Source organism: Panthera tigris, chromosome B2 (genome assembly GCF_018350195.1).
Source record: "Panthera tigris isolate Pti1 chromosome B2, P.tigris_Pti1_mat1.1, whole genome shotgun sequence".
In the NCBI taxonomy this organism is placed as follows: Eukaryota; Metazoa; Chordata; class Mammalia; order Carnivora; family Felidae; genus Panthera; species Panthera tigris.
In genome coordinates, this window is record NC_056664.1 from 41,041,466 (window position 1) to 41,058,982 (window position 17,517).

Sequence of the window (17,517 nt, forward strand, 5' to 3'; positions counted from 1 at the left end):
CGACCCACTGTATGCCAATGCTGCTTCCGAGGTGATGGAGGGAAAGCGCTGCGTACTTCTGCAACGAGGAGCAACGCGACAACGAGCGCCGCCTCTGACTGCAGCGCGCCCCCAACGCAGCGACGCAGCCACTACGCATGCTCCACTCGCGCGCCCTTCCGCCACGCTCGACTGTGGGCCGCTTGGGGACCCGTAGAAGCCGGGCCGGGCCCTCCCTCGCCGTGTGACCCGGAAGGGAGCTGCTGAAGAGGCGGGGCCAGGACGGCGGGATCGGCCGCTGGCTCCCAGCGAGGGCCAAGCCGGGCGGTGGGAGGTGAGAGGAGGGTCCTGAGGCGACCCAGTCCCTGCCGCGTTCCCTTCCCGCTCCTAGACGCGGTCTCCGTGGGGTTGACGACGGGAGCCAGGTCTTGCTCTCTGAGATTCTCTCGGTCCTGTCAGCCTCCTCGGACCGCGCCCCCCCATCCTCACCCCGCCTCCTAAAGCCGTTCCGCTGCCCTAGTGGCCTCCGCCACCCCATGGTCTGCAAGCTTGGGCCTGACCTTCCTACACGCGTCTACCTGCTGTCTCATCCCCAGGTCCAGACCTCACCCCCACACCTCAGTTTACAGCTTCTGTTCTAGGCCCATGATAGTTCTGCTTCTACCCCCCACTTTAGCCCATCGGTGGTTTTACTTCACCCTGCTCATCGGTTGTCCATCGCTAAGTCACTTCCCTGCCTTGTCCCCCCAACCCCACCCCGACCCCCGCCACACTACCAGGACCCCTGCCCCCATTGAGGTCCACATCCCATGTTTCCCCTCTTCTTCACGCTTTTCTTCTGTCGTCTTCTATCCCCGCCCGCCCCATTCCTACTCTTACCACTCCCCACTGTCCCCATTCTGCTTTATATCACACATACCTTTCCCTGATCACCAGCTTAGTCGTCTTCCCACTCCCATTTATCATCTTTTGGCTTAATGACTAAATTTATCTGAGGACTGCCCCTCCCTTCTCCAGCTAAGAATATTAGATTGTGTTTACTGAGCTCTCACGATGTGCTAGCGGCTGCTCTAGGTGCTTTACATACATGATCTTATTTAGTTTTTACCACAGCTTCATGGGGTGGGTATGAATACTGTTACCATGTTGAAGAGAAGGGAACTGAGGTTCAGGGATGAAGCAACTTGTCCAAAAAATAATCACAGAATAAGTGAAAGAGCCAGAATTCGAAGTCACTCTTAATCTGACTCTCCTCTGTGCCATATTGCGTCTCTAATATCTTCATCATCTCCTGACCTTATTTCCTACCCTTCAACTCCATGATCACCATCTCCATATTTATGAACCTCACCCTACATACAGCTTAAGTGCCAGGTGGGTCCTGGTCTTTTTTCCTATAATATAATCTGGCCCCTTCAGCCCCTCTCCTGCTCACAATACTCTGATACACTTTCCCATCCAGTCATCTGGATGTGGGTGCCCACTGCCCAGCCTCCGTTGTCTGTTTTCTCTATCTGCTATGGCCCACTCGTTTATATCCACATTCCAGCTTTATGCTGTCATTTTTACTCCCTCCTACCCCTCCTGCATCCTGACTATCCACATTTGTTCTGCCCCACTGTCTCCCATGCTGCTGTCCTGTCTGCCCACCCATGTTATCCTTCTAAGTCTTGATCTGTAGCCCTCAGCCATACTGCTCTTCTGCTCAGACTGTCCTGCTTAACTGTCATTCTTTTTGTTACCCTTTTCTTCTTATCCTCTCTTGTAACCTCTTCCATCTCTTAAACCCCTTCGTTTCATCCTGTTGTTGTTTCCACTGCATTCTCCTTCCTTATAAATCCCAAAGTATGTTCACGTTATATATTTCATCCTATGCTTGGCTTTTTCTATTTGGCCTGTAACTTCCACCCTGCACCCAATCTATGTCTCAAGGTTCCACCCCGTCGGTGTAGTCTTTTCCGTTGCCCTCATTACCTTTATCTTTCTCCTTCTGTGTCCCAGGAGGTCAGGATGGTGGGGGAACGGCGCACTGGGGACGTCATGGTGCCCTTGGGGCCCCGGCTGCAGGCATATCCTGAAGAGCTTATTCGACAGCGGCCTGGGCATGATGGGCATCCTGAATACCTCATCCGATGGAGTGTTCTGAAGTGTGGGGAAGTGGGCAGAGTGGGTGTGGAAGAGGGTAAGACAGAGCACATCCTCATGTGGCTGTCAACCCCCGAAGTCTACGCCAACTGCCCCATGCTGTTAGGTGAGCGGGCTCTATCTAAGGGACCTCAGCATGAACAAGCTGGGGGTTCAGGAAGCTTTTCCTGCGATCCCGGAGGTCTGGATGACACAGCAATGGGAGAGATGGAGGCTGATGTGCGGGCACTGGTGCGCAGGGCTGCCAGGCAGCTGGCAGAAGGTGGGACCTCGAGCCTCACAGCTGCTGTGCTCCACACCATCCATGTGCTCAGTGCCTATGCCAGCATTGGGCCCCTCACTGGGGTCTTCAGGGAGACAGGAGCCCTGGACCTGCTTATGCACATGTTATGCAACCCTGAGCCTCAGATCCGTCGGAGTGCTGGCAAGATGCTGCAGGCTCTGGCAGCCCACGATGCTGGTAAGAGACAGTCAGGGGAAGAAGGAAAGTACTGGAGAAATTGGGGCCAGGAGGAGTAAAAACAGAAAGAGGAGGGATTGCCCAACTCTGTAAGAACTCCTAGTTCTTGAATTGCTGAATACCAATTCAATGCAAAAAAAAAAAAGGAGTATAAATTAATAAACTATTACAGGTATATAAATAGGAAAAAATAATAGTACCTGGTTTATCTGTCCATTCTCAGTGCAGTGGCAGAGAAGAGACTAGGGTAGGTTTATATTTTTAAGTGGTAGGTTGGAATTTGTTGATTGTGAAATCAGTTTGGTGGGTTACAACCAACACTTTTTAACGTAGAATAACTAGTAGGTAGCACTTGGCAAGATAAGTTATGTAGCATTAAATATATGTTTCAGTTGTACGTATGTGTATTTATACCAGGTTACCAAGTAAAATGTATATACCTTCCTGGGAGAGTCTCAGTCGCAAAGAAGTTTGAAGGCCCCTGGGGTAGGAGATAGATAGTTTAGGAAAGGCAGGGGAAGTATTGGGGATTGAGAAGATACAGACTGGGTATGGATTACAGGGAGTCGGGCTCACGTCCTTCTGTCACTGAGCCAGCAAGATGGCATCGAGCAGCACATGGATTTTGACAGCCGCTATACTTTGCTGGAGCTGTTTGCAGAGACCACATCCTCTGAGGAACACTGCATGGCCTTTGAGGGCATTCATCTGCCTCAGGTACTCTGGCAGCTATGGGGGAAATGCTGTGTACAAGGCCTAGGACGTCACTTCTGAAAATGTGGTTCGGGATTATGCGTCCGCACCAGAGCCACTTGGGGAGCTTGTTAAAATGAAGGTTCAAGCTTGCCTCCCCACTCAGAATTTCTGAGATTAGACCCCAGGAACTCCTTGTGTGTTACATAAATCACAGTTTGAGACCTACAAGTGTGGGGATAAGGCATTTAAATTTTTCTGTAGAACATGATATTGTGGGGAAAGGAGAGGGGCTGAAGCTGGGAAAAGATGCACCTACACCACGGACTGTGTCCTACAGATCCCAGGAAAGCTGCTCTTCTCCCTGGTGAAACGTTATCTATGTGTCACCTCCCTGCTGGATCAGCTGAATAACAGTCCAGAGCCAGGGGCTGGAGACCGAGGCTCCCTGTCCCCAAGGGAGTTCAGCCGGGAGAAAGGCCGGGGGCAGCGGGAGCTGGAGTTCAGTATGGCTGTGGGCAGCCTCATCTCAGAGCTGGTGCGGAGCATGGGCTGGGCCCGGAACCTCAGCGAACAGAGCACGTCATCACCGCGGCCAACGCGGTCCATCTTTCAGCCCTGCGTTTCAGGCCCTAGTCTTTTGCTCCCTGCCATGGTTGCCACCCCTAGAAAGCAAGAACGGGCCTTCCGTCAGCGCTCTGAATTCTCGAGTCGCTGTGGCTATGGTGAGTATGTGCGAGAGACGCTGCAGGCCGGGATGCGAGTTCGCATGCTGGATGACTACGAGGAGGTCAGCGCTGGGGACGAGGGCGAGTTCCGGCAAAGCAACAATGGCGTGCCCCCTGTGCAGGTGAGCAAGGGCAGAGGTCATGTGTGGGACACTGTTGGGGATCTAGGTGGAAAGGTATAGGTGGGGCTTCCAAGTAGGGGGCTCTCTGGCAGGCCACCCATGGAGAAAACCCCCAAGGGGATTAGAATGGTTAAAGGGGGTTGGGAAAATTTGGAGGGCTGAGAAAATCTAGTGGGAGTGGGTGGGCTATGAGGCCAAGCAGACTCACACCCGGGAAACACAGCTGATATATAGAGCCATGGAGTTGGCTGGGAGGGAGTGTCAGAGCAGAGGCCATCAAGGTCAGGAGGAGATGAGAGGCAGGGCCCACCCTTTGGAGAGTGGAGTCTTTTGCCATACAGAGGCTTTCTGAAGCTTAGTCAGGTGTGTATCTGAGGACTGTGTGCCCAGCCTTATCCTCTCAAGCCTGCACCGCCCAGGGGTCAGAAGCCAATTCGTCCTTCTTTCTTCTTCCCTCCATACCAGGTCTTCTGGCAGTCAACAGGCCGCACCTACTGGGTGCACTGGCACATGCTGGAGATCTTGGGCCCTGAGGAAGCTGCTGAGGATGCGGCTTCAGGAGCTGTGGAGAAGGGGGCAGGGGCTCCTCTGCTGGGCACAGGTGAGCCTTAGAGGGCACATGGACAGCATGTCTTTGAACAGAGGAGTAGGACTGGGACAAAGCTACTCCTGACTAGGAGCTGCCCCAGAGATTCAGAAATGCACTCTGTTCCTGTTGGATGATGACACCCCTGTGCCTATATCCTCAGCACTTCCCTCCTGGGACTGGAAACCTGTGGATGGGCTCTACTCTTTGCCATACCTCCAGCCTGAGCCTCAGAAGAATGAGCGATTGGGATACCTGACTCAGGCTGAGTGGTGGGAGCTGCTCTTCTTCATCAAGAAGCTGGATGTATGTGAGCAGCAGCCAATTTTCCAGAATCTTCGGGAGAACCTGGATGAGGTATCTTAGGCCTGGGATACTTGGTTTGTAGTGGATTTGGAGGTGAGATTCTCTAAGGGAGTTCTAGATAAGGGAGTGCTTAGGGGGAGGCTGGAGCTAGAGATGAGAGAGTATGAGGGGGCCTGCTGGGGAAGGAGACAAATCCTGTGAGGTCTGGTATGTAGAAGTGTGCAAGTCATGGCGGGAGGCGGCCACCCTGTCTATTACTGTCCGCTAGGACCTTTGCGTCTGCCCGTCCCTGAAATGCCTACCTCCTTCTGTTGACAGACCCTGGGTGAAAAGGCCTTGGGGGAAATCTCCGTGCCCGTAGAGATGGCTGAGGGTCTGCTGCAGGTGCTCAGTAATCGGTTTGAGGGCAGTACCCTCAGTGACCTGCTCAACTCCCAAATCTACACCAAGTATGCACTGCTGCCTGATGAACTGAGCATCTCGTCTTCTTCACGAAGTCACTCATGTTCTCCAAATCCAGAAGAGGAGTCCAAGTTGGAGGTCAACTTCTCAGAAGAAGAGACTGAGTCTCCCAAAGCAAAAGCTGAGCCCCCAAAGGCAGATGCAGACACTGCCAAGGGAAAAACTGAGCCCCCCATGGCACAGAGTGATTCACAGCTGTTTAACCAACTTCTGGTGACTGAGGGGATGGTTCTTCCCCCTGAGATGAAGGAGGCAGCCAGTGGTGAGTCAGGTGCTGGGAAGGGAGGGTGAAGAAGTTGGAACAAGTCCCGGGCAGTCCCCACAGAAGTAGTTAGGGTAGAGGAAAGCTGTGGAGGAAGATTGCTGTTGCATGGGAAAATGCTTTGGAAGCATTCATCCATCTTCCTTCCTTTGACCTTGAGTGTGTGTAACCAATCACTGCTCCCTACCTTCAGTATCCCTGGAAAAGGAGGGTCTGTTTTCTGGAATATCTTCATCTTCTGCGTTTGGCTATTAAATCCCTGGTGCAGAATTGGAAAAGTTCAGAACGCAAGCTACAGTAATGAATAATGTATTAAAATGTCAGTAGGATAACTGGGTTTGACCTTTAAACACTTCCAACTTGGAGTATCCTCAATTTTTTTAAGCCACTACCTTTCCCTCACCAATTTCAGAAATGGCTAGAGACATGCGGGGTCCTGGTCCACGCAGCTCCCTGGATCAGCATGTGGCAGCAGTCGTGGCCACCGTGCAGATATCCAGCTTGGACACAGACCTGCAGCTCTCAGGCCTCTATGCCCTCTCTCAGGCTGTGGAGGAGGCCACTGAGCGGGACCACCCTCTGGTCCGTCCTGACAGATCCCTGAGGTTAGAATGGTGGGGAAGGAAGGGGTTTTGGTTTAAGCTGCCATTGGGGGAGGATGGTGGTAGGGAGGGAAGGAGCTATATCAGGAATTTGAAAGGCTGGGACTGAAAGAAGGGTCAGCCTGAGGGAGTAGTCGAGCAGGAGGATGCAATAATATAATGGAATATCATAATATTCTTGGAGCACTTACTCTGTGTCAGGCTCTAGATGCATTTTCTCATTAAATCCTTCTCTCTCTTCCTTCCTGAGGAAGAGTTGATACTATGCTTATGGCATTGTATGGGTGAGGAAACTGAACCTCAGAGCATTTAAGAGTTTGCACAGAGTTTGATAGATAGCACAGCCAGGATTCAAATGTAGGTCCTGTTGGCCCTAGAGATTGAGTTCTTTTCTTTTCTTTTTTATCCCTTCCTGTTTTCTTTCTATTTTCAAAGGTATTTTTTAAATCACTACCTAATTATACAAATAACACACAAATACATTCTCATTTTGAAAGACCTGAAGGATGTAATAGAACATAGAAGGAAAAGACTAAGTCCCTCTTCGCCACTGTTGCCAGTCTGCTGTGGATTCTTCAGACCTTCCATAGATTTACATTTGTTAGTGTGTTTCGAAATAGAACATCTTCTGAGTTTGTGTGTAAATAATTGTAATCGTACTACACGTTTCTGTGCTTTCCCTGCACACTCCTACACACTCAGTGTGTCTAAGAAAGCTCTACATGCCAATCCACATAGAGCTGCCTCATTATTTTCTCTGATACACAGGATTCTGCATGTGATTATATCCAAGTTCAAGTACAGTGTTCTGATGGGTTCATTTTCCTCACAGCCGCCAACACTGGATACTATTATTTTTTAAATCTATCAGATTGGCAGAATTTTAAACGATTGGTGTCTTTGTTTTCATTTCTTAGTTCTACTGAAGTTAAGCACATTTGCCCACATTCATTGTGTTTCTTCTATAAATTTGTTCTTATCCTTGGCCCATTTTCTTATTGGGTCTTCATTTTTTTCTTACTGATTTGTAGGCACTCTGGATGTTAATTGGTTATTTATGTTTCACATATTTTGCTGGTTATTTTTCAAAATCATGTTAACTATTTTCTGGGTGTAAAATAATATATGCCCACTGTAAAAAAAGAATTAGACGATTATGAAGATAAAAATCATCTGAAGACCTTTTGCAGAGAGAGTCACTGTTAACATTTTGGTAAACATCCTTACTTATATTCCTATATCCATTCATATATATTGCCCATGTTTTATTAACTTGTTTATAATAAGTCCTGGCTACACAAGGGGATTTATATTTAAAGCATATTTGATTCATGTTGTAGTCATCAAAAAGTTCATGAGAGAAGACAAATAAAGGCAGAACTTTCCCAGGCCACCTCCTCAACATACATCTCTGTCCCTGTGGGGAAGAAATAAATCCAGTTTTTTTTCTTGTGACACTCAATGTGATCTAGGGACTCTGGAGCACTTCTTCCTTTCCTTCAAATTAGCATTTCCATAGGACTCTCTCTCTAACTCATATTGCTTATCTCTTAACTTTGTGGACAGTGTCTTTCATTGTGCTGAAGTTTTAGAATTTTATGTTAGAATTCATTAATTAACCTTTAAGTAGGCTCTACGTCCAACATGGGGCTCGAACTCATGACCCTGAGATCAAGAGTCACCTATTCTACTGACCAAGCCAGTCAGTCACCCCTGCGTTAGAATATTTTAATATTTTAATTTTTTAAATGTTTATTTTTTTGAGACACAGAGACAGAGCACAAATGGGGGGGGCAGAGAGAGTGGGGGACACAGAATCCGAAGCAGGCCCCAGGCTCCGAGCTGTCAGCACAGAGCCCAATGCAGGGCCTGAACTCACAAACCGCGAGATCATGACCTGTGCTAAAGTCGGACGTTTAACCGACTGAGCCAGGTGCCTCTAGAATACTTTTAAACTTTTTAATGGCTTCTAGGTTTTGAGTGAGTCTGTCCTATTTCAAGATTATAAAAAGTATTTGTCTTTATTTTCTAAGGATAGCTATGGCTTTGTTTTTTACATTTACTTTAAAATCTGTTTGCAGTTTATTTATGCTGATGGAGTGAGGCAGAACCCCAGCTGTAATTGTTTCAGGTGTCTCCACCTCATGTGTCACATGGTCCTTGCTCTTCTCATTGGCTGGGATGCCACCCTTGCCTAGCGATCTGTATCTATCCTGCATCATTTCCAGAATTTTAATTTTTATAAATTTATCTTTTGTTAACTAGCAGACAAGTCTGCCATTATTTCTTTCTAAACATTTCTTGACTATTCTTACATATTTTCTCATCTTGTGCCCAAATCTACCTGCCATATGTTTTATAAAAAACCTTTCAAACATTGTGATTAGAATTACATTGAATTTATAGATTTATTTGAAAAGGTAAACCAGGGCCGCCTGGGTGGCTTAGTCTGTTAAGTGTCCAACTCTTGATTTTTATTCCAGTCATGATCTCGTGGTTGTGAGGTTGAGCCCCACTTTGGGCTCCATACTGGGCATGGAGCCCGCTTACAATTCTCCCTCCCTCTCCCTCTGTCCTTCTCCTACTTGTGTTTGACACGTGCATGTATGCACAGACGTTCTCTCTCTCTTTCTTTCTCTCCCAACAACAAAAAAAAGAAAAGGTGAGCCAGAGTTGGTAACCATTTTGCTCTACTGCCTCCTTCATGAGGTGAGGAGCCAGAGGCAGTTAGCCTGCAGAGGAGAGGGAGTGAAGAGTGGAACTAAGGCAAGAGGAGCTTGGATAATGGTGGGGGTGATGGATCTTGGTGGAGAGGGTTGGACAGGGAGTCAGGTGTGACTTTTGGGATGGGGAACTCCAATGTCTCTTCTCTCTAAGAGAGAAGCTAGTGAAGATGCTGGTGGAGCTGCTGACCAACCAGGTGGGAGAGAAGATGGTGGTGGTGCTGGCCCTGCGCCTCCTCTACCTGCTCATGACCAAGCATGAGTGGCGCCCACTCTTTGCCAGGGAGGGTGGCATCTACGCTGTGCTGGTTTGCATGCAAGAATATAAGACTTCCGTCCTGGTGCAGCAGGCAGGGCTGGCGGTGAGTGGACTGGGCCTGGTGGGAGAGAGTGATGGGCAGGAGGGGCAGGCCGGGGGACGGCTGATCTTGAGGAGGTACTGTGGTGATTTAGACCAGGGAGGAGACATTAGGATGGAAAGATGCAGGTGGGTTGAAGGTTCTAGCAGAACAGCCTTTGCGATTGAATGTGTGTTGGAAGAAAGGGAGAATGTTTTTAAGAATGACTCCCAGGTTTAAAATGGAGCAGCAGAGGGGATGAGGAGGTCATTCACTAAGTGGGGGAATGTGGAAGGAGGAAGAGGTATGGAAAGAAGGTCTGGAATTGAGTTTTTAGGTTTGTTCAGTTTCCCATATCTTTTTAGTTACAGTTAGATATCTGGTTGGAGACTAATTTTCTGCATGTGACAAAATGATTTTTTACCCTTTGATCTGAGTGGTACCCTTACACAGAAAATACCCCCTCACCAGATGTGGGTGACTTGCCACGTGGGCCCAGAGGAAGGGGGGCCCTCATCCAGGGGAGCTTATAGAAGAATTAGCTTCCTGAATACTCCAGACACAAGTGCTGGCTGGTAGGAGGTGTGGACAGGGTGTGCTCTGTATAGCTTGGAGTCCCTGAGGGGGGCAAGTAGGCCTCATCCAGATCAGTTCTGAGAATGGATTCTGACAGTATAATGGCAACAACACGGACAGGAGCCCCGGTCCCCTTAGGTTAGGCTGTCTCAGAGCGAGGTTGGGAGGCTCTTTTCCTGTGCGGGGCCAGCTAGGTGCTGCTCTGAAGAGCAGCCAAGCATTCATCATCTAGGCCGTGTTTGCTCAGAGAATTCCCCAACCCTTTCAGATGGCATGACCAAAATACAGCATTTGCCCCTAAATTCAAACTCTTGCCCTCTAGCAAAATGGCATCATCTTATTTATAACTTCAGGTTTATAGAATTCAGCTAACTGGGGAGAGTGGGGTAACCAAAGGGAGAAAGCCTTGTTGTGACATAGCGTAATGGTAGCGTGGAGGATTCAGGCCTTATAAGGGAGAGTGTCCTGAGAATTAGTTCTAATCTTCTCCCTCCCCAGAGGGTTTCTTCTCAAGTGTCCTCCCTTTCACCAGGGAAGAGAGGTATAGCTTTCATCTTAATTTCATTTTCTTTGTAGTACCAGCAGACACGTTCATGCATTCCAAGTATTTTTTCCTAGAATTCCAACCGCTCTTCCTGTGAGACAACCCAAGTAGTCTTGTCGAGGAGGGCTGGCTACTGGCTTTGGAGGTCAAGGGACATAGGTTTGAGAGTGTTGGCCTAGTGGTGGTGATTGAAGCGATGGGAGCAGATGAAGTTGTCTAGGGAGGGAGTACAGAGTGAGAAGGGGGCAGGAACTTCCACATTCAAGGATTTGGCAGAGGAATTCCAGGGAGGCAGGACAACCAGGAGTATATGAGATCCTGGCACTCAAGAGAAGGGAGGTTCTACAAAGGGAGGGGTGGTCCAGTGACGTGGAAGACAATGTCAAGGTAAAGCCTTTGAATACAACTAGATGCTATGAAAGGGCCCCATCTTGAGAGGTAGCTACAGGAGGGGGCAGCCATCCCACTCAGTTAGCCTTGGCGCTGGCAGAGAGAAGTTGCTGGCTGATTTTATCACTGAGCCTCAGTATTTTCTTTGCTTTCTTCTCTTGTCTTTCTTTTTGTTTTTATCACTGGTATCCCATCACCACCTCTTCCATTTCCATCTCCTACTCGACCTATTTGCCAACAGCTCAGCTGCCCCAAAGTTTGGGGTCAGAGAATGAGGGCCTGGCTCTCCTCTTTCTCTGCATGGCGGCTCTACCCATAACTAATTCTGCTTTCACATCCCCCTTGCAGGCACTGAAGATGCTGGCCATTGCCAGCTCCTCGGAGATCCCCACTTTTATCACTGGCCGAGATTCTATCCATCCTTTGTTTGATGCCCAGATGACCAGAGAGATCTTCGCCAGCATTGACTCAGCCACCCGCCCAGGCTCTGAGAGCCTGCTTCTTACTGTCCCCGCAGCCGTGATCCTGATGCTGAACACAGAGGGGTCAGGGCATCACCCTCCAAATTCCCGCTAAGCCCCAACCCCCGTTGCTGCTCTGTCTATATCTCATGTGCTTCACAGAAATTCCCTTCATGTTGTTACCTCTGGATGAAACATTGGTGGCCCTCTCTGACTGTTACTGGTAGAGAGGCCAAGTGGTTGGGGGTAGGGAGATCCCCAGAGAGAGCAAGAGCACCCTGGCCTTCCTTCCTGGGGTTGGGAGGAGTGGCTTGAGATCAGGGAGCCAGATGTCCTGGCCTCACAGGAGTCCTGGAGCCCTCTCTTCCCCCAGCTGCAGGCCTCTTCCCCTCTGTGCTTGCTTCCTGCTTCCGTTGCATTCACTCTGTTTCAATTTCTTCCCGGGATTACCTCCCTCCTCCCAGGTGTTCCTCCGCAGTGAGAAACGGTCTGCTCCTGCTCAACCTGCTTCTGTGCAACCACCACACTCTGGGGGACCAGATTGTAACCCGGGAGCTGAGAGACACCTTGTTCAGGCACTCTGGGATAGCACCGGGGACAGAACCCATGCCCACCACACGTACCATCCTCATGATGCTTCTCAATCGCTACTCGGAGCCGCCGGGCAGTCCTGAGCACACAGGTACCATTGTGGAGGGGGTGGTTCTGCCGAGGAATCGGGCAGTGCTGGCCTGTGGCCAGAAGGGCTAAGGCTTATGTACTAGTACCTTACTGGAAAGACATGATAAACCTTCAGGAAACGAGTAAGGGTTTTGGCACTCAAGTTAGATCTTAAGTAAAACTTCCTGACCAAGAGGAGAAGGATACTCTAGACTAGCGTTACCTAGAGTAAAGCCACCATGCAGGGTGCCTGACTGGCTCAGCCAGTAGAGCATGTGACTCTTGATCTCTGGGTTGTAAGTTCCAGCTCCATGTTGGGTGTAGAGATTACTTAAACTCTTGGGGCACCTGGGTGGCTGAGTCGATTAGATGTCCAACTTTGGCTCGGGTCATGATGTCGCGGTTTGCGGGTTCAAGCTCCACATCGGGCTCTGTGCTGACAGATCAGAGCCTGGAGCCTGCTTCAGATTCTGTGTCTCCCTCTCTCTTTGCTCCTCCCCCACTTGTGCTCTGTCCTTCTCTGTCTCCCAAAAAAGAATAAACGGTAAAAAAATAAAATCTTTAGGGGCACCTGGGTGGCTCAGTCAGTTAAGTGTCCGACTCTTGATTTCGGCTCAGGTCATTATTTCATGGTTTGTGAGTTCAAGCCCCATATGGGGCTCCGTCCTGACAGTGCAGAGCCTGCTTGGGATTCTCTCCTTTTCTCTCTGCCCCTCCCCTGTTGTGCACGTGTGCATGCTCTCTCTCTCTCTCTTTCTCTCTCTCTCTTTCTTTTAAAATAAATAAATAAAAACTTCAAAAAAATTTTTAAAAAATCTTTAAAGCCACCGTGCTAGGTAGTAGAGGGATGTAATTATAATAGCTAATATTTATTGGCTTATGTAACCACAAAGCCCCCATTTAATGATGAAACGTTAATTGTATGACTATATGAGATTAAAAATTTATGTGTTTAACATGACAGTGTTTGCCGAACTAAACTTTTTTCCAGATGCAGCTAGCTATATACTGGGGCCAGAGAAGAAAATCCCCACAGTTTGGTACAAACTACAGACAATCCTCCAAATAGGAGGAAAATTTGGGGGTGATTTTCTGGACTTGTCCAGTTCGTGGTTTGACCAACTTGCATAACTCCTCTTCATACTCATGTTTTTCCTCCCATGCGTCTGGCAGCAGCACTGGAAACCCCTGGCACCCAGGGCCAGGATGGGTCCCCTGAGCATCTGATCCCGTCCCTAGCAGGGGGCCCGTCTGCGGAACTCCTACTGGGCTTAGAGCGGGTGCTGTGCCGGGAGGGCGGCCCAGGGGGCGCCGTGAGACCCCTCCTAAAGCGCCTCCAGCAGGAGACTCAGCCCTTCCTCCTGTTGCTGCGGACTCTGGATGCCCCGGGACCCAACAAAACTCTGCTGCTGACTGCATTGAGGTGAGGGCCCTGTTGGGGCACCCGTGCATCGGAGGTAAGGGGAGCTGCGGACTGCAGGGACTTTGTTTCATCCCGTCACTAGGGTCATGACTCGGCTACTGGATCACCCTGAGGCGATGGTCCTCCCCTGGCATGAGGTCTTGGAGCCCTGCCTCAACTGTCTGAATGGCCCTAGCAGTGACTCTGAGGTACCAGGGCCCCGATAAAGGCAGGGGAGGGAGAGGCAGCCTCTGGGGCGCTGGCTACCTTTGTGAGGCAATGGAAGGCAAAGCACAGCCTTTCTGGATGAGTCTGAACACCGAGAGGGATGGAGAGGAAGGAATTTCCTCTAAGAATGCTCAGAACTGGGGCCTTTGAAGAATAATCTTTTGCCTGCAGCTGGATTTTAGATTCTGGGTTTAGGAGAAGCCCACATTCACCAATCCAAACATTCCTCGCTCTCCACCCTCCCCGGTTTGTGGATTGTGGACCAAGGCTCAGGCACCAAGGTGGGCTCTTGAGAGAGCTTCGTCCTGGCAGCAAGAAGCATTGGAAGCTGTGCCCAGACCCTGCTTCTGGCACCTCTGGAGTCCCAGCACCCCCACTGTTCTGTCCCAACCTTCTTTGGTACTCTCCTTTCCCTGGGCTTTCAAACTTCTCCAAAGTCTCAGCCACCACATTCCCTTTTCGAACCCACCCCTCATCCTTTATGTGGCCTGCCCTTTGCATCCCATACATTAATCTTGTGGCTCCGGGCTCAGATTGTTCAGGAGCTGCTCTGCTTTCTGCATCGCCTGGCCTCAATGCACAAGGACTATGCAGTGGTTCTCTGCTGCCTGGGAGCCAAAGAGGCCCTCTCCAAAGTCCTGGACAAGCACTCGGCTCAGCTGCTGCTGGCCTGTGAGCTTCGGGACCTGGTGACTGAGTGTGAAAAACACGCCCAGCTCTATAGTAACCTCACCTCCAGCATCCTGGCTGGCTGCATTCAGGTGAGGAGGCTTGTGGGTTCAGAGCTTAGGGAGAACATAAGTGAGAAGCAGGGGAAGGGGATTCGGTGTGTGTCCCTGTTTGGTAACCCTACTTGGCACAAGTGGTAGCAAATCTGGGGCACTTGTTTCCCAGCCTTTCTTTACCCCACATGGTCCCGTTCTGCCAAAATTTGTGAAGGGAGAGGTTGAGTGTTTTGTTGCTCCTTGACTTGTTCTCCATACCTGTTTCTGTGTGTTCTTCATGTTCTTCCTTCCTCGCCGCGCCCCTTCTCTCTGATGTTCTGGCTGCAGATGGTGCTGGGCCAGATCGAAGACCACAGACGAACCCACCGACCCATCAACATCCCCTTCTTTGACGTGTTCCTCAGGCATCTCTGCCAGGGTCTGTGTCCCAATCTGCTTTCTCCTGGCTCCCACCCCAGTATTTCTTCTCTCTTTTTACTTTTTTCTCTCTCAACTAACTTCCCACTTGCCCCCAGGCTCCAGTGTGGAAGTGAAGGAGGACAAGTGCTGGGAGAAGGTGGAGGTGTCTTCCAACCCTCACCGGGCCAGCAAGCTGACGGATCGAAACCCCAAGACCTACTGGGAGTCCAATGGCAGCACCGGCTCCCACTATATCACCTTGCACATGCACCGTGGTGTTCTTATTAGGTGTGAACATGCCCATGTGCACCACAGGTGCACACACACATGTGTGGGAATATTCTGATACACCCCAGCATATATTCTCCAAAGCACCCACATACACGCAACCCTGTCTGTAACCCCTATGTGTGAGACACACTCAAACCCATTTTGTGCAGTAAACAGATAGACACATTGATCTGCATTCCTTGTGCAGTATAGACAGACATCCTCACTCCCTGAGCCTGGTGATGTGCTCTGCCCACAGGTATAGATGTCACTATCCTGTGCGTGGTGTTGAGGGAGATTGACAACTGCCTTATTCACTCTTCCCATGGGTGCTTGTTTAATGTATATACTCTGTGCCAGGCACTGGGCCAGGGTCTGGGGCTATAAGGACAATAAGATATGGTACCCGTCTTTAGGGAATTTGCAGTCTCCTTGGGGAACTAGGCTGGAGAATCAATAAGAGTAAGAAAAACCACCATGTGCCCTGGACCCTGAGGCCAAGTGAGAGGTGGGAGAAGCCTTCTAGAAGGTGGGGCTAAGTGAGCAGAGCTCCAAAGTAGAAATTAGCTGTGTAAATAGAGGGAAGTGGGAAGTCCAGGCAGAGGGACAGCATATGTGCAAAATGTTAGTAAGAAATGTAATGATGTATTTGGGGGAAGCTTAAGTAACTGTGTTTGGCTGGAATGAAGGGTGTTTGTCGTGAAATGGCAGGAGACCGCCATAAAACTAGGCAGAGCCAGACCACAGACCACAGAGAGTTTTGTGAGCTAAGAAGTTTGAGCTTTATTCTGGAACTTGGGGAGCCATTGAAGGATTTTAAGGAGAGAAGAGACAAAACAAGATTTTTTTTTTTTTTTCATTTAGAAAAGTCACTCTGGCAATCATGGCAGTTTGGGTTGGAGGCCGGAGAAAGATTTGGAAGGTTTATGCAGTGATCTAGTTGAGAAACGAATGTCTTCAGTTAGGCACAGGGAGTGGGAATAGTGAGGGGTGGCAGACTGGGAGATCTCAAGGAGCAGAGTCTATAGGACATGCCATTGACATGAGGGAAGCCATGAGTGGGAGAAGTCATAGTGACAGAGTGCTTTGGTAGATGGCAGTTTTCTTTCCCAAGAAGGATGATGGAAGAGGAAGGAGCAGGCTTCTGTGGATGGATCATGGTTCCATTTAGGCATGTTGACTTAGAGGTACCTATGCGTTGTGACATGGAAATGTACATGGTATGAAAGCTAAGAGGAGCCGTCTAGTGTAGACATGTGGATTTGGAGTAGAGTATTCGTTTTTTGCTTGGAACTATGGTTTTTAAATAAAGTCATTTTGAAGAAAAAATTCCTTTTGGGGAAAGATAAAAGGAGAGCAGGGGATCCGGGAACACTGACACTTAAGGAGGCAGCAGAGAGACAGGAGTCTGAGGAAGAAGTGGTAGGTTGAAGTCACTTTGAACAAAGACCAGGGTCCTTGTTCTAACTGATTGTTTTCTCTTGTCTCAGGCAGCTGACTTTGCTCGTGGCCAGTGAGGACTCAAGTTACATGCCAGCCAGAGTGGTGGTGTTTGGGGGTGACAGTGCCAGCTGCATCAGCACTGAGCTCAACATGGTGAGGACCCTGGTGCCCTCCCCCACCTTGACCTTACTCCATATTCCTTCCCCCAGGCAGGCATTGCCTGCAGTCATAAGCAGTGAGAGCAGAGTTCGGGAAGCAGATTCATGCGGGTTTGTGGGCTCGGTGCAGAAGTAAAGGGCACACACCATCACAAGACTTGTGGCTGCTGTCAATAGTCCGTCCAACCCCACTTCCAGAGGTGACAGTTCTCTCTCCTCCCCTGCCCCATCAGGTGAATGTGATGCCCTCTGCCAGCAGGGTGATCCTCCTGGAGAACCTGAACCGCTTCTGGCCCATCATCCAGATCCGCATAAAGCGCTGCCAGCAGGTAGAGTGAGGGAAGAGGCTGGGCTGGGAATCACGGGGTAGTACAGGGTCTCCATAGTGACTGCATTCCCCAGCACTTGGGGGGCCAGGCTCAGGCCACATACCTGCTCCGGGATGGCCCAGAAGCCTGTTGAGTTCCAGAGATGTGAGAATATCTCAAGAGCCTCCAAGGGAATTCAGGGTGTGAGGCCTGGCTTTTTCTTGGTAGTGCTTGGTGGCTGGGTGGCTTAGGTGACAGACAAGTGTGTGCATGTTACAGGGTGGCATTGACACCCGGGTTCGAGGTGTGGAGGTCCTGGGCCCGAAGCCCACTTTCTGGCCACTATTCCGGGAGCAGCTATGTCGCCGTACCTGTCTCTTCTACACCATTCGGGCGCAAGCCTGGAGCCGGGACATAGCAGAGGACCGCAGGCGCCTCCTCCAGCTCTGTCCCAGGTGGGTGGGGCAGACAGTGGCTGGGGTTGAAGGGAGCGGGGAGAGGTTAATGGATCAGGAGGACATTGCTAAGAAGTAGGTGGTGGGAGATT

General features: G+C 49.9%; 1 protein-coding gene across 6 annotated transcripts in view; it reads left to right on the plus strand.

Annotated features, from left to right (window-relative positions):
• Positions 1-262: 262 nt before the first annotated feature.
• CUL9 (cullin 9) overlaps positions 263-17,517 on the plus strand; it is a 37,474-nt gene continuing 20,219 nt past the window's right edge. The window contains exons 1-19 of one of the 6 annotated variants that reach the window (XM_042986408.1): positions 263-313; positions 1,981-2,584; positions 3,147-3,301; positions 3,618-4,127; positions 4,593-4,728; positions 4,877-5,070; positions 5,338-5,743; positions 6,156-6,348; positions 9,223-9,430; positions 11,265-11,461; positions 11,842-12,059; positions 13,211-13,460; positions 13,543-13,648; positions 14,201-14,428; positions 14,720-14,810; positions 14,908-15,079; positions 16,552-16,657; positions 16,896-16,991; positions 17,250-17,425. In XM_042986408.1, the coding sequence (XP_042842342.1) occupies positions 1,990-2,584; positions 3,147-3,301; positions 3,618-4,127; positions 4,593-4,728; positions 4,877-5,070; positions 5,338-5,743; positions 6,156-6,348; positions 9,223-9,430; positions 11,265-11,461; positions 11,842-12,059; positions 13,211-13,460; positions 13,543-13,648; positions 14,201-14,428; positions 14,720-14,810; positions 14,908-15,079; positions 16,552-16,657; positions 16,896-16,991; positions 17,250-17,425 (4,037 nt within the window). In that variant the 5' untranslated portion in view covers positions 263-313; positions 1,981-1,989. The other 5 variants (XM_042986409.1, XM_042986407.1, XM_007085163.3 and 2 more) reach the window with 5 other exon arrangements.